We start from the raw sequence: 22,302 nt of genomic DNA on the forward strand, positions 1-22,302 counted from the left end.
ACTCATGCTGCAGAGGCTGGGATAGCTTCATAGTGCTGCAACTTAACCCCTTGCACCACCAGAGAGGCCCTGATTGTAATATTTATAGCTGGGTCTTTTAGGGGACTGTTTTCTATTTTGTGGGTCATGTACTACTTTGGAACTTGAGGGACCTCTGGAGATCTTCTGCTCCAACCCTTTCTTTAATAGCTGGGGAAATCCAGAGAAGGGAGGTCATTTTTCCAAGGTCACACAGCAATCAATTTAGCAGCAGGGCCAAGCCTGGAAATAAGGACACCAAGGGACAAGACTGCTTCCACTACTGTCATTACATTGCTGAACGACTTGCCTCTTGTTAAGGGATAAGACACCCTGTGACCGTCCCAAAGAAACTCATCTCACTCCAAGGATGTTAGAGTTCAGCCCGTGTCACTTCATGGGTGGTCAAGGAGGTGGAAATGGAATGAACTGCTCTGGCTTCTGGGCCTCGGAGCCAGACCTGGTCTTGGATGCTGCAGCTGCGAGAGGTGATAAGGGGCTGAGGAGGAGGGGTGTGAGGGGAGCAGAGGGCACAGTTGGTAGGAGAAGGCATCTCCTACCAGTTGTCCCCCAGCTGTCCCTCGCTTCTGATGCTACTGAACCACTAGGGGTGGGACTGGGAGTGGGGGCAATGGGCACATCCCATGCAAGGGAAAATCTCAGACTCCTAGAGACCAGGAGACATGTCAACCAGAGACACAGGTGGTGGGAGACAGTCGGAAGCCTGGTAGAAATTATTGTCTCTTGGGCTACTTAAGTGCTGCTAACTTAGTCCCAAGGTTTAAGTGTACTTTCTTTCCCTCTAATCAGAATGTGGACTTTAGGATGAGGGTTGGGTGGGAGAGATAACGCCAAGAGGCTCCCTCAGGCTAGGACTGGGGCCCAGTGATCCTCAAAGGCTCCCATTCTGTGTCCAAAGGGCACAGCTGCCTTCGGATCCAGGTAGACAGTCTTCATAACATGTCTTAAGACAAGCTCAAGACAGGAAACCCAGCCCCTTGGAGCTGTCTCATGGTCTGTGGTGTCGGGTCCCGGTCCTTCCAGGTACGGGTAGAGCAGAGGCTGATCTAGGGTGAACAGACTGTGGCAGGAAAGCAGAGCACCCCTGGTCCTAGTCACAACCTCCAAGATGCACATTTAACCTCAGTCACCCCACCCTGCCCTTCAGACCCTCCAATCTATCCCCTAAGCTAAAGAAGTAAGGTTAATGGTAGGTTGAGTAACTGGGAGTCAGAAGGCCAGGGTTCAAGTCCTGGCCTGTCACTCCCTCGCTGTGTAACATGGGACAAACCAATGCAGCTCTGTGGACTTTGCTGCTCTTATACTTGCTTAGATGAACCTGGGGCTGCAACCTCCCTGCTCATCCCCACACAGGCCAAGAAAGGAGGGCAATCCAGGAAGTAATCGGCACCCAGGCCTCTTCTCGGGGGAAGAGGCGCTTCTGCTTTGTGGGTCTGGGATCTCCCCACTTCTGACTCAGGTTTCCTCTATCAGTTCCGCAAGGAAAGGCAGACCCTGCCCCATCTTGCAGCCCAAGCCCATAACTCTGGACTCAACTCTACAGGCACACATGCATACTGCCCACCTGGAGCCCTGGTTCCAGAGGTGCTAAGGAAGGAGGCAGGTAAGGATCCCAGGATTTTTTTTGGGGGGGTGGTCGAGGCAGTCCAGAAGATGCAGAAATTCGGACCTCCCATCCCTCCTTTTAAGACATCTGCCAGCTCCACCCTGTCCTGCTGTCTCTTGTAAAGCCACCAGAATGGGAAGAAGGGGCGCAGCATCTGAGTCATCCACCCAGCTGTCCTGACTGGGGTGACACCCAGCCCTAAGCCGGGACCCCAAGCAGGCCTTCCCTGGTGCTTTCTACCCTCTCACTCGCCCCACAGTTCAGTGTCCAGATCCTCAGGCTCTAGAAGAGAGAGAAAGGGTGTTTGTGTGTTTGGGGTAAGGGTGGCATTCTGCTTGGAGCCCATAACTCAGCCCAACAACAGGGAGCCCCAAACCCCTGGGTATGGTCAAGGTATCCAGGCTGGGCCAGGGCATGCCACGGGCCCTTATAGACTACTCTACATCCCAACCCAAGCCTGGCCCTGAACTCTGAGCTCCAATTAAACATTAAACCAGACAACTTCTCTCTAGGCTTTAGTGGGAGGATTTAGAACAATGCCTTTCTTCCTCTCCGAAGTTCTTCATTCTCTTTTCCACATCATCCAAAACACAGCAGAAACAAAAGGGAACAACAACTCTGGGCTACTCCCACGGGGGACACAGAGGGAACTGACACCCCAGTCCAAGCCCCCTGTCTCTATCAGCTAGGATTCAGGTGTGCAACCCCACCCCCCTTTTCCGGAAGCCCAACCTCCCGGTTTAGGATCAGTGGGGGAGAAGAGAGGCAGGTGGCTAAATATAACAAGCTCACACAGCACCCCCGCCATGCCCCATGTGCGCACGCCTGCCTGGCGTCCCAGGCCTGGACAGCTGCACCAGGAGCCTCAGGAGAGAGTCTGGGGTGGCAGGGTTAGCAAGAGACCATAGACACCACTTGTCCTGTTCCCCTATCAATGTCTTCCCTAGAAAATAATCTGCTAAAAATGTCCTTCACAGGGACCTGCAGAGGGGGCTCTGGCAGTTGAATGGACTGGCTTAGAACACGAATTCTTCATGGAGCTACCCTTACTTGCCTACTGTCTGTCCCGCTGAGTGTTCATGTCACTAGTGGAAAAGGACATCCCTTTCAACAGAAATAAAAGTCTGCTTGTCTCGCCACACAATTTCCATTTACTCTTCACAAGGCGATAGATCTATCACACTTACTATTTGGGGGGCTGAGGCCTAGAGAAGGGGTAAGAAAGAACACAGAATACACAGAAGTCCTGCGAAGAGCGTGGATTTAGAGAAGAGAGAAGGCAAGAGAGGGGAGCCATAAACCCACAGAATCCTAGCACTGTATGTGCTCTTTGACCGTGTCTTCATTGAGAAAAGGGGGAAAGAGGGAAAGAAACCAAAGTATTGGGGGCCTAAATGTTCAGACTCCATTCCAAAGAGCTTTTTAGAAAAGAGGGTGGAGTCAAGTAGGGTGGGGTTGGGTGGGGCAGGAATGGGTGATAGAGGAGTGGCCTGAAGCTTCCAACGGCTGGATTTCAAAAATGTCACCGTATTCCAGCAGTTGAATAAGGCAAAGATCAAAAAACGACGGTGGTGGAGAGGGCGGGCCTGAGAGAAGACTGCTTGGCATGGCTGGGAAAATGAAAGTGGTTCACCCCAAGGAGGGAGACAGGGATGGTCAGAGCCCCCAGCCCTCCAAGACACCAGGCAGAGGGCCAAGAGGAGGTAGGCGCCAGACCTGGACATAACACAACTTCCTGAACCCAAAGCCTCTGTCCTCTCCCTCCCTCCCTCCTTTGCATTCCAGGGCCAAGCAGGCCAAGGGCTGTGGGAGCTGCGGGGGAGCCACTCTCCAGGAGCTGTTTGGTGGGTCTGTCACAGTCTAGGGAAGGTCCCAGACAGGCAAAGAGGAAGGGAGAGTTTCCCAGCTACTAGAAAGACCCTAGAAAGGGTCTTGCCTAAGGGGCTACCTCCGAAAACAGAGTCACCTGGATCCGGTAACCTCTCCCCAGCAGTAAGGAACATCGCCCGGCTTGGGAGGTCTGAGTTCTGTTCAGAACCCGGTTGGGCAAAGTTGGCACAGTGCCAAGACTGCCAAGAAAGTTCTAACAGGATCCTTTCACCCACTCCAAAGTGTCCCGGGTGCCCAGATTTCCGCGACCTGGCAGAGCCAGTTCTGCTCTGCTCAAGCCCCTCCCCTAGGCTCCAGAGGTTGGCGAACCCCACCTTGACAGAATGTGGGCTTGCCACCAGCCCCGACCTGGCCTCATCGCCCCCACCGTTCCTTACATACCCCGCCCTCTCCTAGAGACCCCCTCCCTTCTCTGTCCGATCCTGACAATTCCCCTTGGCACTGCCAGTCACCCGCTGGGGGCAGTTCCGGGGCGGGAGGGGACGCTCTGGCAAAGTTAGGCGCCAGGATGGAGCCCGGCAGGGGCGACCGGCTCCCCGCCCCCGGCCCCTCCGCTGCCCGCCCTGCACGCAGCCACCTGGGCGCACTCACCGCGCTTTGAGCTCCTTAAACTCCTCGCGCACTTTGCTCAGCTCCAGCTGCAGGCGGGCGCGCTCCTTGGCCACCGAGTCGAGGGTCTTGCGGGCATCCCCGAGCTCGGCCTCGTAGGCGGCCTTGATCCCGGACACCTCACGGCTGACCACCTCCTCTGACTCGGTGATGCGAAGGCGCAGACCTGCGTTCTCGGTCTCCAGCGAGCGCACACGGTCGATGTAGACCGCCAGCCGGTCATTGAGCTCCTGCAGGTCCTCCTTCTCCTGCAGCCGGGTGATGCGGGTGGGCGACAGCGGGGTGGAGCTGGACTGCGCCCCGCTACGGGTGGCGCGCCGCTGGGACGGGGTCTCCATGGCCGGCAGGGTGGCAGCGCTGCCCTGGGGGCAGGGGTCCCGGGGTGGGCGCGGAACTCGGGCCGAGGGAGAGACTGCGCGGGGTCGGAGCGCGCCGGCCGGCTGGCTCGCGGCTCACTCCTGGCGGGCGTGGGGACCCGGGCCGGGCGCTGGCTGACCTCGGGATCTGGGCTGGCCCAAGAGTGGCTGCGGCGCTCCCGCGAACACTGAGTCACCGGCGCCGGGGCAAGGGCTCTAATAGGTCTAGGCGGTGGGAGGCGGGGCCATTGCTCTTAAAGGGACCACGCGCCCCCAGAGGTCGGGGAGGGAGGCGTGAGGAGGGGAGAGAACCTCAGGCTTCACCCGAGTCAGGCCCCACCCTCTCCTGTGCACCCCGGTCCGCTCTGGCCTTCGCGGCAGCTGGGGTTCCTACCAGCTCAGCGCTCCCAGCTGCAAGTTTGCCCCACTGCCACAGATCTTCTGGGGTAAAGGCAGAGCCCAGGGGGTGAGGGTGGATGGGCAAAGGGCACCGGTGAGAGAGAAAGGGGGTATAAAGCAAGGGAGGGAGCTAGGCAGGCAGATCCAGGAGTGTAGGGGGAGGACTGAGGCTGATGCCCATCAGGGTGACTCACACTTCTTCCAACGCTGGCTCCCCCTTTCCTCCCCATAGTAATAGTGAGTCATTCTTACCCCCCCCCAACATGTGGGCAGCCCAATGAAAGCTGAATCTCATTATGCCAGGGTGGGGTGAGGAAGAATGCCTGGGTTCCCTGGGGGGCTGGGAGGGCAGGCCCAAGCAAAGTTCTGAATCCTGAGTTACTTTGCACCCTCAACTTGGGGGCAGGGATCGGGAGTTTGAGTTCTCTCTTTTCCTATCTTTGCTCCAATTTATCTCTCTTCAAAATCAAGCATTTGGGTGTTAGACCCAAGCAACAAGCCACAGGCCCCTAAAGAAGGTCAGGAATGGGACCCAGGCCCTGCTCTCTCTCCTGTACTCCCTTCCTTTGGACCCAAGCAATTGGAAAAAGAAGTTGCTTAGCTCCTCTCTCATCAGTACCTTTCTCTCCTTTACCCCACCCTGCCAACTCCAGGACTGTACTTATTTTTTTCTAGGACTGTACTTATTTTAATGGATAATCTAAAACAGACACCAGAGCTATATGTGCATTCATCATGTTGCCAGGACACCAGTCCCACATTTTTGTGGTTCCCAAAGGGGCCTATAAGGGGGAGAAGGGCAGGAGGCTAGACAGCCAATGTTGGGTCTCCATCCTGGTTTCAGCCAGAAAGGTGAGGGGGGGCAGGGAGAGCAAAGACCCCCCCAACCTGGCTAGCTGCAAAGGCCAGCACAACACTTATCTGTACATTCCACTCAGGCCAGATCCATTCCACTCACACCAAGCTGGCTTGGCAATTGGCTTCTGAGGAAGGAGGGGCCAGGTCCTGTCACAAAACAGGTCCCCAGGCTTTCCCAGTCAGGATCAGGTGCCTTCATCCTCAGCTTCACCCTCTGATCAGAATTCCACTCCAGGATGCTAATCCTGGCCTTGACTCACACCCATCTCATCTGAGAATGGCAGCACTGATGCTCCAGAATCTGTGTGCTCTCATGTCTGATCCCTGGGCTGTCCATAGCTTATGAGGAACCTGGGAAATTAAATTATGTTGCCAACTCCCACAGCTCCAGGATGACAGGGTTTCCAGAACACATGAGGGAAGCAGAGCTGGACAGGTCCTCCATTCTGGACCCTGAGTTGGCCTCAGAAGGCAAGGGGCTGGGGTGCGATTAAGGCAGGGACTCTTGAGTGTTCAGGGAGGGACTGGAGAGGATGCTGAGGTTCTCACATCGCTGAGGGTGACTGGGCAGTGTGGTGAGCATCCAGAACATGGTGTCCCCTCCCTGCAGCCCTCTTTCCCTGGAGTCTGCCCACCCTCAGAGTCCCAGGAAAAAAAAAAATTGTATTGCTTCTCCCTCTTCTGTTCCCCAAACCAGAGCAGAGGAGGGGTGGGTGAAACGTGAGGGACGGGCTCATGTTGTTCCCACTGTCTCAGCTCCCCCCTGGCACAGAGTCCCCCCTCTACCCCACCCAGTCCCCGCCTGGCCTGGCTTCCCTTCCTGGCTAGGGAAACAAAACCACACTTAACCCTTCCTATCCTGGACCTCCCCATTTTTGGTGGAAAGAAGCAAGAGAAAGGAGGGGGATTTCATTCCAAATTTCCCTCTAGGTTCTTTTCAGAGAGCCCCCCACATACACCACTCCCACCATCACCACACCACCAAAATGGCCACAAACGCAGTCTAATCTTCAAAGTGGGCCCTTATCCTGAATGTTCAATCCTAACTATAGACTCCAAATGTTCTCCCCTGCAAGGGCATGTAGATCAGTTTCAGAAGAAGCAGAAGAGGGCAGGGAGGCAGGTCCAGAGGAATCCTACTGGAGTTGGGGGGGAGGGGTGGCAGGGCTGGGAGGAACCCAGGTCCCTATCCCTGTCTCTCTCACTTGCTATGATGATGGATTTATTGCTTCTCGGCCTTTTGGCTAAGATCAAGTGCTATGATGACAGATTTGCTACTGAATTCTCTGGGCCTCTGTTTCCTCACCTGTCACATGGGCAGAGTGAAGACTGACTACTATGCTTGCTCTCAAGAGCAATGTCCACTGGCAGGAAAACAGGGAAAGGCAAAACCAGCACAAGTGGTTAAAGAGCAGCAAAGGACCGAACTGGATAATGAATTCCAAAAGCCCAGGAGCTAGAGCATAGACAACTCATATCAATATACAGCGGTTGAGGGCCTCCCTGGTGGAGCAAGGGGTTAAGCGGCAGCACTCTGAGGCTGTCTGCAGCCACTGCAGCACAAGTTCAATCCCCAGCCAGGGAGGTGACCCACATGGCTCATCAGACCTCTCCTGTCTCACCCACTGCTCCCCTCAGCAGTGTATTTCAGTGCATCTGCCTGTTCTGTTTCCCACTCTGTGTCTAGTGAATCCTCTCACCCCCTACATCTCTGGTCTGTACCCCAGTTCTTGTATTCATAAATAAATAAATCTTAAAAAAAATACAGTGGCTGAGTTCATGGGGTGGTTTGGGTAGTGGAAGGGACACTTGTCTTGAAGACCAATGAACTTTAGAGGGGGTCCTCTGTATTCCAGGACCATCCTAGTCTTTCTCCTAATCCTTCCTCCCAAACATGTTGTGAGGGACAGGAGGTATCAAGTCTTGGTCATCTGTGTCCCTAGCACCTACCCCAGTGCCCGGCACACAGATGTGCTTGGTGTTTCTTAAATGAATAAATGTCTTTTTCAGCCTCAGTTTCCTTAACTGTAAAATGAAGATGCTGCAATAAACTGCAGAGTTGCAATAAGGAACAAACATTTGAAAGGAGGTTTTTTTTGGAGGAGGGAGATTTAGAGGCTTCGCAGAAATGCCTTTTACATAGATACTGAATTCACTTGTTCAACAAATATTTCTAGAACACCTACTATGTGCCAGGCACTGTTCTAGATACCAAGGATACAGCAGTAACTAAAACAAAATCCCTACTCTCATGAAGCTGACATTCTGTTGGAGGGTAATAGTCAATAAATAAAGGACAAAAATCATAGTTTGTTAAAAGGTGGTTAAATACTATGGAAATATAAAGCAAGGGCCTCCCTGGTGGTACAAGGGGTAGTCTCAGTACTATCAAACTATCTGCAACCACCGCAGCAAGAGTTTGATCCCCAGCCAGGGAGCTGACCCACATGGCACAGCAGACCTCTCCTGTTTCACCCACTGCTACCCCAGCAGTGTATTTTAGTCAATCTGCCTGTTCTGCTCCCCATTTTGTCCCTGGTGAATCCTCACCCCCCAGCACCTCTGGCCAACACCCCAGCATAAATATATACTGGGGTGCATAAATAAATAAATTTTGTATACATAAATAAATAAATCTTAAAAAGTAATAAAAATATAAAGTGGGACAAAGCTCAACAGTGACTCACTTATACTTTTATACTCTTTACAGTTGTGTTTTCACATATATTCTCAACGTGGTCTACAAAGCCAGCTCGTGGGTTGGAGATTATGTCCCTGTTTTGCAGCTGAGGCTGACTTTCCCCAAACTAGACAATTACAGGCCCAGGTAGGCAGCCTGGTCCAAATACAGGATAGTGATACTATCTTATGTCACTCTGTCAGAAAGCATGGGAGGGACTTATGGGAAATGCTGACCAGGAGAGCAGGTACAGCTTGGCCTGCTGAGGGGTGCAGGGAGCCACTAGAGCTGAGGTGGGAAAGTGTGGGAGGAGGGCAGCACTGAGAAGTGGGAGGTGGAGGTAGGGACCTGGAGCTAGTAGGGGGTCTGAGGGAGAGCATTCTGGCCACTTGATAAGGCGGGGATCATGAAGGAGAGAAGGAAGACTTGGAGACCAACAAGGAAAGAGTCAGAGGCCCTGGCCTTGGCCAGAGGCAAAGTAAACAGAGTGGGCTCAGAGGCAGAAACCAGGAGGGATTCCAGATGTAGACTCATAGTCATCCTTGCAGGGAATATCATGCAGTACCCACGATGATGATTAGGTACTTGGTTTTTACATTACCTTGTTGAAACTTACAATAATTCTACACAGTAGATATTATTATTTGCCCTGTTTTGCATATGAGGAAACTGAAGCCCAGGGAAGTTAAATTATTAATTCAGGGCCAGGTTTCTCAACTTGGCACTACTGACATTTTAGGCTAGATAATTCTTTGTTATAGGGGGAGGTTCTGTGTACTATGGGGTGTTTCACAGCATTCCTGACCTCTACCTAGTAAATGTCAGTAGCATCTCCACCTCCCCCCGTTATGACAATCCAAAATGTCTTCAGACATTTTTGACAGATATTCTTATGGGCTCAAATCTTCCCCATTTGAGAATCCCTTCTCTAAGGCCATATGGCTCATAACAAAACTGGAATTTTCATACAGGTTGGCCTGGCTCTTAATGCTAAGATCTAGCAGGCTATAATTCTAGACAGATGGGAGTAGGAACAAAGAGGATTCAAATGGATTCCCCACAGGAGTGGAAAGGGGTGACTTTGGAGAGCCTAGGAAATGGGCAAGTGATTTAGAGAGTCAAGGCCAGGTTTGGGAATCCCTTTATAGTGAGTTCTTCGGGAGGGTCCCTGTCTTAGTCATTCTATGATCACAGGGTCTGGCATTAAGCAGTTGTTCAAGTGCTGAGTCACTCCTGCACAGGTGATTGTTATAACCTTGACTGGAAGGACTGGCCTATTCTTTAAGTGGCTGCTATGTACCAGGCACCTGGCTAGGCCTGGGGGGAGGTCATCCCATTAATCTTCACCTAAGTCAGATGAGGTATGTATTATTATCTGCATTTTAAATGTCAAGAACCCAAAACATGAGAGGTTGAGTAATGGGCCTAGTACAGCACACCCAGACTCAGCAAGAAGGAAGGATGCAGGCTCAGAGAAATTAGCTAAAGCCCTGAGAGAAGTGAGTGACAGCTCCTTGACAGTCATTTATGAAGCCAGAGAAACCCTCACTCCAATGAAGTCTCACCCAAAAGCCCAATATAACTAAACAACAGAGGCAAAAGTCTCTACCTGTTGATTTGCGGGGCTCCTCCTCTGAGACTCCCAGAGCTCTGGGGAATAAATCCCACTCTCTCTCTTCTGAGGCCAGGGAAGGAAAGATTTGCCCAAGGCCAGTCGGGCCTGCCCAGAACCCCCAAGGTAGTACTCTGACCCCATCTCATGCTAACTCAGTAGATAAGTCATCACTCTGGACAGATTTTTTTTTTTGAAGATTTATTTTCTTATGCATATAAGAACTGCGGTACAGGCCAGAGGTGTGTGGGGTGAGAGGATTCACCAGAGACAGAGTGGGGAACAGAACAGGCAGATTGACAGAAGTACACTGCTGAGGGGAGCAGTGGGCAAGTCAGGAGAGGTCTGCTGCGCCATGTGTGTAGCTCCCTGGCCAGGGATCAAACTCGTGCTGCAGTGGCTGTGGCTAGCTTCATAGGTTGTGTCTTAACACCTTGCGCCACCAGGGAGGCCCTGGACAGATTTTTTGAGGGGCTCATCCACCTCAAAGGTGTGTGAAGCCAGAGCCTGGCTATCCCCTCTCACTGCTCAGCCGGGCAGGAAGGGGCAGCTGGATACTGGATAGAGAACCAATCGCTCTCACCTCACACCTGGACAGGTCTCCTTAGTGACAACCCTTTCACAATCAAAATTACTAGCTTAACCTCCTCAAATCTCTTTGGGTTGCACACAGCAAGCAGCATTATTCCCATTACACAGATGAGGAGATAGAGGCTTAGGCAGGTTAACTGATTAGCTCAAGGCCACACAAGTGAGTGACAAGTGACAAAGCAGGCCACAAACCTCAGGGGTCTGCTTCCAGGTTAACTGCCTCCTGCCTCTTTTCCTCCCAGACCCCAAGGCGCCCAAACCAATAGCAAAATCCAAAGTGGGCCAGGGAGCTCCTCCCCAGGATTCCAAACCACCTCCCCAGCCAGCCGGGCCTAGATGGCTGCCCTGACGCTGTGTCTCAGTCTGTGTCTCAGGCGAGGGCAGCTGTCACAACACACACCGCCCTACACCACGCGACCAGGAGACACACCAGGCCTGTGCCGGTCAGCAGAAACTCAGCGCAGCCCCTCCAAGCTTGCCAGCCCGCAGCTCCCGCCTCGCCCCGCCCCGCCCCGCCCGGGTGGGCAGGGGCAGGGACGTGGGGACTAATGGTCCCAGGGCTCCCTGGGGTCCACGGGGCTGGCAGCCAACCGACTGGGCGGCCCCAGGCAGGGTTGCCAGGCCCCCGGCCGGGAGGCGGGCAGCTGCCAGCCGGGCCAAGCTGACGCAGGCGCCTGCGTGTGGGCGGCTGCAAGCGAGTCTGTGTGTGTCTGTGTGTGTGGTTGCCGGGGCCTCCCCAACCTCCTCAATGGGGTTTCCTCTTCCTGTTGCCAAGGTAACAAACAGAAGCGCCACAACTCCTGAACGAGAGCTGGAGAAAAGGGTCCTACACACTTCCAAGAAGTCAGGCAGAAAAGGATATCCGCTCTCCCTCACACCCATCCAGATACCCACCAAACCTCTGTGGGGCCTGAACCAAGAGTGACCAAGAGCCCTGAGTTTCTTAGGACAAGGGACTTCCACTGCTAAGACCAGAACAGCCCCTAGCAAATCAGGATAATGCGTCACCCTACATGAAGTTTATCCAATTTCTGTGAGGACACCCTCCAATTTTTGTGAGGACGCCCTCTAAAAAAATGTGAAAACATCTACAAATTTTACACAGACAGATGACCATGGGCAGGAAATACCCTCTCAAGGGACTTGCAGGGGCCTGTGCAACTGAGGAGCCCTGAAGCTGCACCTCATTAGCTTTATGATAAATTGGCCCCTGCCCCTGCAGCCCCCAAGTTCCCTAGAGCCCCCAGTTCCCTTTGAAGCTATCCCCTGGCACTCAGGCTAGGGGCAGTCAATAGAGCAAATGAATTCTGGCAAAGAGGGTGGTGATTCATGTGCAGATTTCTTGATGGGAGGAGTGGAGCAAAGGGCTCTTCAGGAGAAGCGACTGGGACTGCCAGGTGGGGCAGGTGGATGGCAATGTTTCTATGGCCTCCAGGAGCTCCTGGAGGGGGCCCTGTGGGATGGGAAAGGTCTGCCTTGGGCCAGTGCTTCATCGTTCATTGTCTAGAAGCTAGAACTTTAGAGCTGGGGGAGTCTTCGGGAATCATGAGGACTAATCCCTTAATTTTAAACCAGGCTTGGTCCAAGTCCTCAGAGCCCTGTCCTCAGCCCACTGCCCCACCCCAGAGCAGCATCCTTTGCCTAGTAAGTCCACAGCTTACAGGGCATCCTGAGAACCCACTTCATTTTGGTCCTTGACCCCTTAAAGGCTCTTTACTACAGGGACAGGTAGAGGGGAAGCCACTGAGGAGAGGTGGGGCAGCAGGCCTACAGGGAGGGACAGGATGCAGGCTGAGGCTCCTGTGCTCTCAGGCTGCCCAGGGAGGGGCTGAGGGGGCATCTGTTTCCTCTTGGCCATGGTCCCCTCAATCCTACCCCCCAAGGAGGTGAAAATGGTGCTGGCTTCCTGAAGCAAAGCTTCCTGGTTTGAGGACATGAGAGGACAAGTTGTCCATCAAAACATCCCATATCCTCTCACCTCTCTCCCCCTGGAGCGTAGGGAGCTGAACTGTGGTTTAGGGGCAGGGGTATATTTCTCCCCCATGGGGCCCAATGAATACCAACAAAGTAACCAGAGCCATGGGCAGGCTGGTTCCATCACAGGGGGTGTGATAGGGATATGAGAGACAAGGGAGCTCAAGGGTGCGGCTTCAGGTATCTTAGTGGATCAGGGTGGAGAAAGAAATCAGACAAGTTGAGTATCAGGGTAAGTGGGGATGACAGGAGAGATGTGTGGAGAAAGGGAGGAGGTCAAGAGGAAAGCTACCATGCAGAAGAACTGAGCTTTGACGTGATGGGAGTGGCAGTCACATCTGGAGTCCAGGCCAGGGGGCCCTGGAGTGGGGAGTTGGGCAGAGAAGAGGCCCAGGAATTGAGGAGAGGGGCAGCTGCCCAGGCTGCCGCCAGAGCTCCAACCCTAGATCCTGGTGGGGCAAATATTTACCCAGCAACTGTTGCTAAGCTGGGAGGAAGGAGGAGGGAGGCCAGTAGCTAGAGGGCCTTTTAGGCTCCTCCCCATCCCTCACAAAGGACAGCTTAGAGAGGGTGAGCCCAGCCCCTTAGCCCCTTAGAGGGGTTCCCTTAGCCCCCCTTAGCCCTCCACCCCCACCATGCAGGCTCAGCTTTATGCACACATGTTTTGAGGTCACCTCTACCCACCCCTCCAACCCCAAGATGGCAACAGGTCTGAGGGCTGAGCCAGGGAGAACTGAATCCCTGCATTGCCATGCTGCCAGGTCTTCCACCAACAGCTGAGAGGAGGGTGTGTTCAAACCTTGCAAATTTCCCCCTTCCGTTCTGGGCTGGAAGGCAGGTGGAAGATGGAATCAAAGTGTTCAGGGACAGGGCCTCCCTGGTAGCACAGGGGTTAAAGACAGCGCTATCAAGCTATCTACAGCCACTGCAGCACGAGTTCGATACTGGGTCGGCCAGGGAGAAACCCACATGGCGGGCCTCTCCTGATGGCGCAGGCGGTTGAGCACGGCGCTGTGAAGCTGTCCGCAGTCTCTGCGGGTCCCACATGGCGCATCAGACCTCTCCTGTCTCGCCCACTGCTCCCCTCAGCAGTGTATTTCATCAGTTTGCCTGTTCTGCTCCCCACTCTGTCTCTGGTGAATCCTCTCACCCACCCGCGCATCTGGCCTGTACCCTGGTTCTTGTATAAAATAAATAAATAAATCTTAAAACAAAAAAGAAAAAAGAACCCCACATGCACAGCTGACCTCTCTGCCTCACCCGCTGCTCCCCTCACCAGTGTATTTCAGTAGATCTTCCTGTTCTATTCCCCACTCTGTCTCTGGTGAATCCTCTCACCCCCCACACCTCTGGCCTGTACCCCAGCTCTTGTATGAATAAATAAATCTTTTCAAAGTGTTCAGGGCCAGAGGCTGGACGAGAGGATGAGGAGGCTAAAATAAATAACTCAGAGGCTATAAAGAGGGAGGTGAGGGGAGCTGATAGTCCCAGAGATGTGGGGTCCCTGCTCTGGCTCCTGGGCAGATAAGGGGAAGGACAGATGAGGGGGAGGGTGAATGTAAATAGAGCCAGATGTGGCCCATGCCATGTGGGCTGTGGCTGGCATGGGCACAGTGGGGGCAGGATGCGCAACTGTTGCCAGGAAGTATTAGTCAGAAGTTGAGGGGGGGCAGAAGTAAGGGTGAGGGAGAGCTAGTCCAAGACCCCCAAGAAAGCAGATGGCAGTTTTCAGAGGGTGAAAGGGCTCAGGATGCCCTGTCCACGCCCTCCTTCACCATCCTCAAGTTTCCCACCCATTTTCCAGGTGGAGCCTCAGTTTGCATATGCAAAACAAAGGGGGATTCTAACACCCCTTCCCAGGGCACAAGCTATAGGTTCCTCCTTACCCACCTTGTCAGGGTGAGGTCCCTTTTCTGCAGGGCTTCCTCCCTGGGGCTCGATAGGTTCTCACCCTTGTTCACAGATCTTCTGGAAATTCGGGTGCAGAAATGGGTTGCAGGGGCCCAAAGAGAGCAGGTTGCTAGAGCCCAGACTCCCCATTGCTGATGCAGGTTCTCAAGGGTTGGAGGCTTGGCTTGGGTGGCTGCAGGCCCCATGGGTCCACTCTGAAATGGGAGCAGATGGAGGGAGGGCTACCACTGAGAGTGACCAAAGGAAAGGCCAAAGCATCACCCCCACAGGGCCTTCTCAGGGCCCACAGCAGGAGCCAGTCCAGAGGGAGAAGGGGAAGGGGTCCAGCAGACAAAGCTGATGGAAGGGAAGGCTGGGGCGGGGCACAGCATTTAAGGTAAGATCTGTAGAAACAAAGCGGGGGAACCTTGGAGAGCCAAGTCCAAGCTGGCAACCAAAAGGGCGTTGTTTTCCAAACCCCCATTGGAAAGTTTGAAAAATACACATGGAAACGTGACTCACCACCCCCTCCCCTGCCCCCCTTTCCTGGTTTATGTGATTTTTCTCCCAAGAGTTAATTCAAATCATATTCTCACAGAAGCCAGATTTAATGAGGGAGGGTGAGGGCTGAAGGAGGCAGAGAGGCGCCTGAGGGAAGGATCTGGAAATGAAGATGTTTGCTGGGGCTAGGTGGCAAGGATACAGATGTTTGGTGATTCCTGCAAGTGTGAAGCCTCTTGGGATGGCAGAGAACTCAACTTCCAGCCACTTAGCCACTCCAACTAAGGGTAGAAGTAGGACACTCGGGCCTCCCCAGTGGCGCAGTGGGTTGAGCACTGCGCTGTGAAGCCGTCCGCAGCCTCTGCAGCACGGGTTCGATTCCGGCTGTCCAGGAAGAAACCCACATGGCACAGCAGACCTCTCCTGAGTCGCCCGCTGCTCCCCTCAGCAGTGTGTTTCAGTCAGTCTGCTTGTTCTGTTCCCCATTCTGTCTCTGGTGAATTCTCTCACCCCCCACACACACATCTGGCCTGTACCCCAGTTCTTGTATGCATAAATAAATCTTAAAAAAAATAATAGGGCCTCCCCTGGTGACGCAGTGGTTCAGCGCTGGGCTGCGAGCCTGCCCACAGCCTCTGCAGCGCTGGTTCATTCCCCAGCCACCGACAAGGGTCCCACAAAAAAAAAAAAATAATAATAATAATAAAGAAGTAGGACACTCAGTCACACCACCACCACCAAAGCTGCAGTCTCCCCCTGCACCCTGCTGCCCAGAAAGCCTGTCTTCAGGTTGCTTCCCTGGAACCAGTTCCCTGGGCCACAACTGAGGCCAGAGGCCAGGAGGTGGGAATGGAGGTGGAGCTCCCCAGCCTCCACGTTCCCTCCCTAAACATGTGTCCTAGAGCTTCACGTGGACATAGCCTTCCCTTTGGGGCTGGGAAGGATCCAGGCAGGCCTGTCCTATGGGTGTCTCTGGGCCAGGAACTCCTAGTCTCTGGCAGAGAGGCCAGGGAAAGGGAGAGCCTGACACTGGGCCAAGGGTGAGTGACCCTTCTATTCCTGAAAGTCCGTGGAGAACTGCAAGCATTTCCAGCCAGAATGATCCCCAGCTTCCATACCCGCCATCCCTCCTTCTTGGATGCCCCAGATGGAGTTCTTCAGGTACCCCTAACAGTACCCCAGCTCCACTCTGTGCCTTCCTCAACCTCACCCCCTCCATCTCCCTTGACTAGTGAGCCCCCAAGTCCTGGGGATCTTACCTCCAGGATCTCTGCCTTCTGTTCACCACCTCTAGCTCCCTGGTTCTGACCACCCTGAATCCTCACCTGCAGGGACCTGCCAGCCAGCCTCCCTGCCTCCACTTTTGCTTCTGCTCCCATCCTTTCTCCTCCCTAAACCACAGCCATCTTGCCAAAATGTAAGCCTTGGCATGTCTCCACAAGACTTCAAACTAGAGCCTCCCTGATGGCGCAAGGGGTTAAGACACAACCTATGAAGCTATCTGCAACCTTTGCAGCACAAGTTCGATCTCCGGCCAGCCAGAGAGCAACACATATGGCGCAGCAGACCTCTCTTGACTCGCCTGCTGCTCCCCTCAGCAGTGTACTTTGGTCAATCTGCCTGTTCTGCTCCCCACTCTGTCTGTGGTGAACCCTCTCACCCTCCACACCTCTGGCCTGTACCCCAGCTCTTGTATGCATAAATAAATCTTTAAAAAAAAAAAAAAGACTTCAAACTAACAGTACACCCATGCTGTATTCTGGAAAAAGTCCAGATTCCTTGACCGGGTCTGTAAAGTCCTCAACGACCTGGGCTCTGCTTGGATCTCCAGCCCCATCACCCTCATGGCTGGCAGTGTAGATTCTAGCAATTCCAGCTTCTCATTTCTTCTAAGCTAACCTTTCTCAGGCTTTGCCCTGTGACCAACTCCTTCTCTTTCAGGCTCAGCTGAAAGTGCCATTGCGTCTGGGCTGAACTCCCAACACCGCTGCAGTGACACTGTGTAAGCCTCTGTCTTCCCCATTAGGGGAACTCCTGGAGGGTAAGGTAGTGGGGGTGGGGTCCTCTGCTCCCAGCACCTGGCAGGGGCCTGGCCCTTGCAGTGCTGTCAATTCCTGTTGGAGCCGAGCATCTCCCCAGACCTCCATCGAGAACCAGTGTTCTCTGCTTCTCCCTCTACCTTTCCACACACCCCACTCTCCAACTCCTAATTCTAGCCTTGCCGACCTCCCACGTGCCCCTCACTGCCTTCCTTTGTGGGAGTTCCCTGTTGTTCTGCAACTGGCTTCTCTGAGCCTCCAGTCGGGACATGGTAACAACACTGAGGGCAAAGCCGCTATTGTGAGAGCGGCAGGGCCTATGCTAGGTGCTTTCCTTTTATTAGCTCATTTGATACCCAAAAGAGGTTAGCGCAAAGGTCTCCTTCTTTGCCAGTTCGGGAAAGATTCTCCAGGAGATTATCACTCCATAGTCCTGTATGTAAAAGATATGGGGTACAGGCTAGGCCCTCGATAAATGTTTATCAAGAGGAGGGATGGTATAATTGCCTGCCTTTTTTTTTTAATATTTTTTATGAGAGGTTTTTATTGTTTATTGCCTACCTTTATAGCAGGTCCTATCACTAGTGAACCATTATCTCTGGCAACCCTGGGAGGTGAACATGGCAAGGTCATTATTTTCATTTTATAGAGGAGCTGATCTGAGCGGGGAGGGATCTGCTTCCGGCTGCACAGGGGCTCTTATCAAACTGCAGCCAGAGGCACCTGTGGGGTATGGAACAGAGAGCTGCTCTGCCCCAGGGGTCTCGGGGGTACTGGTGGGGTTTTCAAGAGTCAGGGCTTCGTGGAACCTTCCAGGCCATCCACTGTGATTTCAATCCTCACTGAGCATCAACGTTGCTGGGGAGCGGGGCTTTCTACACTACCAACATCCAAAGTCTCAGATATTTTGATTCAATAACTGGTCTGGGGTGAGACCCAGGTATCTTTTCACATTTTTCAGTAAACACCAACACCATTTCAGGCTATCATTTAACAGATGAAGAAGCTGAGGTACAGAGTGGGAATTCTAACCCCAGCTAACCCTTAGAGATTACAATACTGGACAGTGTTCTAAAAAGTGCAGGTGTGGCCTGTACCTGCTCCTTTCCAGAGCCCTACACGTGAGAGGTTGTTATCATCAGCTCCATTTTGCTGGTGAGAAAACAAAGTACAATGGGTCTAAGGTCACATAGCTATTTAGTGGTAAACCTGGAATTTAGTGGTAAAGACTTCACTTTGAAGTCTCTGGGCCCTGACCCCATACCTGTCAACTTCAAAGGTGCAAAGGAGTTAGTGGTGGTGCCAGGCCCAGATCCCAAGTCTCTGATGAGTAGAAAGGTGTGAAAACCAGAAAGCCAGTGAGAGGGGGTAAACTGAGGTCAGAGAAGCCGAGGGCAGGTGAGAGATCTAGAGATTCCTGGTCCCCATACTGACAGTTGGGTGGTGAGGGACTCACAGGGGGGCAACCTCCCCTGGGACCCACTTCACCTGCATGCTTCCCTCCCCTCTGAAAGGGGAGCCCAGACCATCCCCAGCTGAGCTATCACCCCCACCCCTGCTAATTGACACATTCTTCTAATTGCTGATCACAAGGAGGCAATTAAGCCCAATTAGGGAGCAATAGCTAATTAGTACTCAGTTTCCCACAGCCTCTGGGCACCCCTGGGGTCTGCAGAAACTGCTGCCCACCTTCCCCAATCCCCAGGGAAGATAATTGTTGCTTGTGTAGAGTATGTGGAAACTTCCTACTCCTTCCTTGCTTTCCTAAGGATCAAAGTTATTAAGCACCTTAGCTTCTCACCTCTGCCCTGCAAGACAGCTCTGTCTCCCAGTTCCCTTAGGCATATTTGCCTTCCCTGACAACCAAGAACATTCACACCACAATTCACCATCATCCATCCACCATCCAACCACCACAATTTACAATTCATCCTCCCTGCAACCCTGAAGTTAGAGTACCCCACACATCAACGGGGCTCAGAGAGGTTAAGTGATTTGCCTGAGATCACACAGCCCACTATAACCCCAGATTTTGTTCCCCTGACAAAGATCTGTAAGTCTTCCCAATGACCTCACCTCAGTTATTCCTGGTGTAACAAGGTGGATGGGTGGAGCACGAAGTACATGCCTTCTTTTCAGGTGTAATACTTGGAAACGGGACAACACCAGGTTACTCCATTGTGGTCTTTCCCTCAGGTTCATCTGCCTGACTCCATTTCCAGAATCAGGAACCCAGAGCCAAATCCAAGTTCTTTCAGGGATCACTGAACTCAGAGCCAGGAGTTAAGGGATCTAGTTCTCTCTTCCACTAAGTCACTGTGACCTTGGAGAAATTGCTTCGCTTCTATGAGCCTCAGTTTCCTCACTTCAGGAGCAAAACAAGCTTAGACTGGAAGATTTCTTAGGCCCGTCTACCCTCCTTCCCTTCTGTTGCTGAGGAAGAAGAGATGGTAAAAGGCTGGGCATGCCATAGGGGACTGGGAGTAGGGCGGGGACACCCCTCTCATACTGAAATTGTGGGAGCCCCATGGCTAAACCTGTCAGAGGTTGGGAACTCCCAGGCTTCCAGCAGGGACTGGGGGTGAGGATCGAGTGACAGGCATGATGATGTCTGTCTCACATACACACTCCTGCCCTGGGACTAGGGCAGAACAGAGAAAATGACGGGGGTGTTGGATGGGCTGGGATGGGGACCTGCTTTCTTGGGTTTGGAAAAAAGTGCCAGGCAGGACGCACTTTCTGGTCCACGTCAGCCATGCATTCTCGAGCCTCCCTCCCTATCAGTTTTGGGGTCACACAAAGCAAGGTAGGCAGGAAGGCTTGGGGAGTTAGGGGCCCTGTCCCATCTCCACCTGGGTCTTAGACCATTTTAATTTCCACACCCCAGTTCTCCCTTTTCTGCTTTCTGGGTCTTCACCAGCATGGTCAGGGTTGGACTAGCATGAGTTCTAATCCTGGTTCTGCCATTCATGTCCCATCTGTGTCACCCTGATCTGGGCGGGGGGCGGGGGGCGGGGGGGGTAGGGGAGCAGTCTCCTCTTCTGTAAAATGGGGTAATAGCAATTCCAGATAGCCATGGTAAGCAATAATGAGATGAATATGTCCAGTGAGGAGCAGGGGGCCTGTCCCTGTGGGGGCTCAATTCCTCAGTTCCTCAGTTTCCCTCCTAGTACCTGGCAGAACACAGGCCCATGGCAGGGTTAGAGAACATGTGCTGAGCAATGAGAAGCAGCCTCAGCGAAATCCAGTCCCCAGAACCATCTTTCCGCAACCTTCCCTTTCCTGTGATGAATCACTGCTCACAGGCTCTGGGGACCCAGGAGTCCCCAGCTTGCCACAAACATTGCCATTGTCATAGAAACGGGGCCTCCCCTTCCTCTCTCACTGATCAATTTCACCACAGTGGCCCCCATGTGTCGTCTGGTTCCTAGATCTCAGTTTTTGACTCGTTGATTGACAACCACTTCTCGTTTTACGTCCCTGGGAGACCATCAGCCCAGTCCCCACTCTGCGGTCTGTGTTCCCCGGTGCTCAGTCAGACCCTTTTCCCCAGCGTTCCCCACTCCTTTTCCTGCCAAGTTAGGCTGAGCACCCCCAGGAAAACATCTGTCCATGAGAGGTGAGCAAGCATCAACTCCACTGCTAGGGTTGGGAAGCCCCATCATGCCTTAAAATACCATCTCTCTTGTCGTGTTCAGACTTCACACTAGGGCGGGAGACCAGCAAGGGCAAGGGAGGTGGCCAAGGGCAGAGACTGGCAGGCACTGGCGCCACCTGCTGGCTTGGGAGGACCAGCCCCTTCTCAGCGGTAGGTGTGTTCAGGCCAGTCCTGAGTGACAATGGCCCTAGCTGTGTCCTCCCTGGGGAGACAATCATCCACATCATTCACTCATTCACTCATTCACTCACTCACTCATTCATTCATTCTTTCATTCACAAATATACACCATCGCTGTGCCTCAAATGGCTCTTGTCTTCATGGAACAAGCAATTAATTGCAATGAATGCCTCAAAGGGGTAATTTGATTTCCAGGGGGGCAGAGAACTACATAGCTAACTCAGACTGCGGTTTTGGAGCAGGCCTCTCTGAGGAAGGGATGACTAAGTTGAGTTCTGAACAATAATAACCAACATTTTATTAAGCACTTTCTGTGTATTAGACTCTAAGTCAGTACTTTACATGCCTCTTCCCAGTAATCACACAACGATCTCATGAAGTAATTGCTACTATTATATGTCTTTTATAGATGGTGGAAATAGATTCAGAGATGTTAGATAATTTGCACAGGTCTCACAGGCAGGAGGCAGCAGCATCAACTGTAGCCAGGATTTGGAGGACATCCATATCCAGGGTCCCACTGGAGTAGCCAGGCAGAAAGTGAGAGGAAAGTGTTCCAGGGAAAGGAACCAGCAGGCATGAAAACCACTGATCCTATGGACAGAGGGAGAGTCACTGGTAGAGGAGATAAAAAGGAGCACCCAGGGAGGCAGGAGAAAAGTCAGGAAAGGAATAAGAGTTTTGAAAAGAAGGGTCCAATAGGGCCAGAGAGCAGATGTTAAGCATGAAAAAATAACTGAGGGCCTCCCTGGTGGTGCAGCGAGTTGGGCGCAGCACAGTGAAGCTGTCCACAACCTTTGCAGCGCCAGTTCGATTCCCGGCCAGCCAGGGAGACGCCCACATGGCACAGCAGACCTCTCCTGTCTTGCCCGCTGCTTCCCTCAGCAGTGTTTTCAGTCTGTCTGCCTGTTCTGCTCCCACTCTGTCTCTAGTGAATCCTCTCACCCTCCCACATCTCTGACCTATATACCCCAGCTCTTGTATAAATAAATAAATCTTTAAAAAAAAAAAAAAAAGAATTGAGATTGGATACAGTTCCTGTGTTGAGGGAGCCCATTAAGGGTGGGAAGGTGGGGCACAGAAACACAGGGACACGGGGAGACCAGAGTAGACAGTCCCACCGCACAGGTCCGACTGTCAGGGCCTGGGCCACACAACAGGGCCTGGGGAGTCTGTGGGGGCTGCCTGGGAGAGTCCAACAGTTAGTCACCTGGAAGGGCATGAACATGCCCTAGAATACTGACAAGAAGGAGCACCATTCAGTCGGGATGTAGCTATCTAGGTTCTGGGACTGGTTATATGAAATAACTAGATGTGTTGGGGAGCAGACTGACCTCTGGCCCTGAGGCTCCGGGAGCGGACCTTGTGCAGGGATGTTGGAACTAGAAAGGGTCTTGGAGGTCCTCTGGTCCAGCCACCC

General features: G+C 53.0%; 1 protein-coding gene across 2 annotated transcripts in view; it reads right to left on the minus strand.

The window, feature by feature from the left end:
* Positions 1–22,302, minus strand: part of LMNA (lamin A/C) — a 46,757-nt gene that overhangs the window by 15,229 nt on the left and 9,226 nt on the right. Inside the window, exons 2-3 of one of the 2 annotated variants that reach the window (XM_054691866.1) lie at positions 14,505–14,719; positions 4,127–4,506 (exon numbers count right to left, since the gene is read on the minus strand). In XM_054691866.1, the coding sequence (XP_054547841.1) occupies positions 4,127–4,482 (356 nt within the window). In that variant the 5' untranslated portion in view covers positions 4,483–4,506; positions 14,505–14,719. The remainder of the gene's footprint in view (positions 1–4,126; positions 4,507–14,504; positions 14,720–22,302) is intronic. The other variant, XM_037501155.2, reaches the window with a different exon arrangement.

The sequence above is a fragment of the Talpa occidentalis genome, unplaced genomic scaffold, assembly GCF_014898055.3.
Source record: "Talpa occidentalis isolate TD23 unplaced genomic scaffold, MPIMG_talOcc4v2.1 talOcc4.9, whole genome shotgun sequence".
Classification (NCBI taxonomy): Eukaryota; Metazoa; Chordata; class Mammalia; order Eulipotyphla; family Talpidae; genus Talpa; species Talpa occidentalis.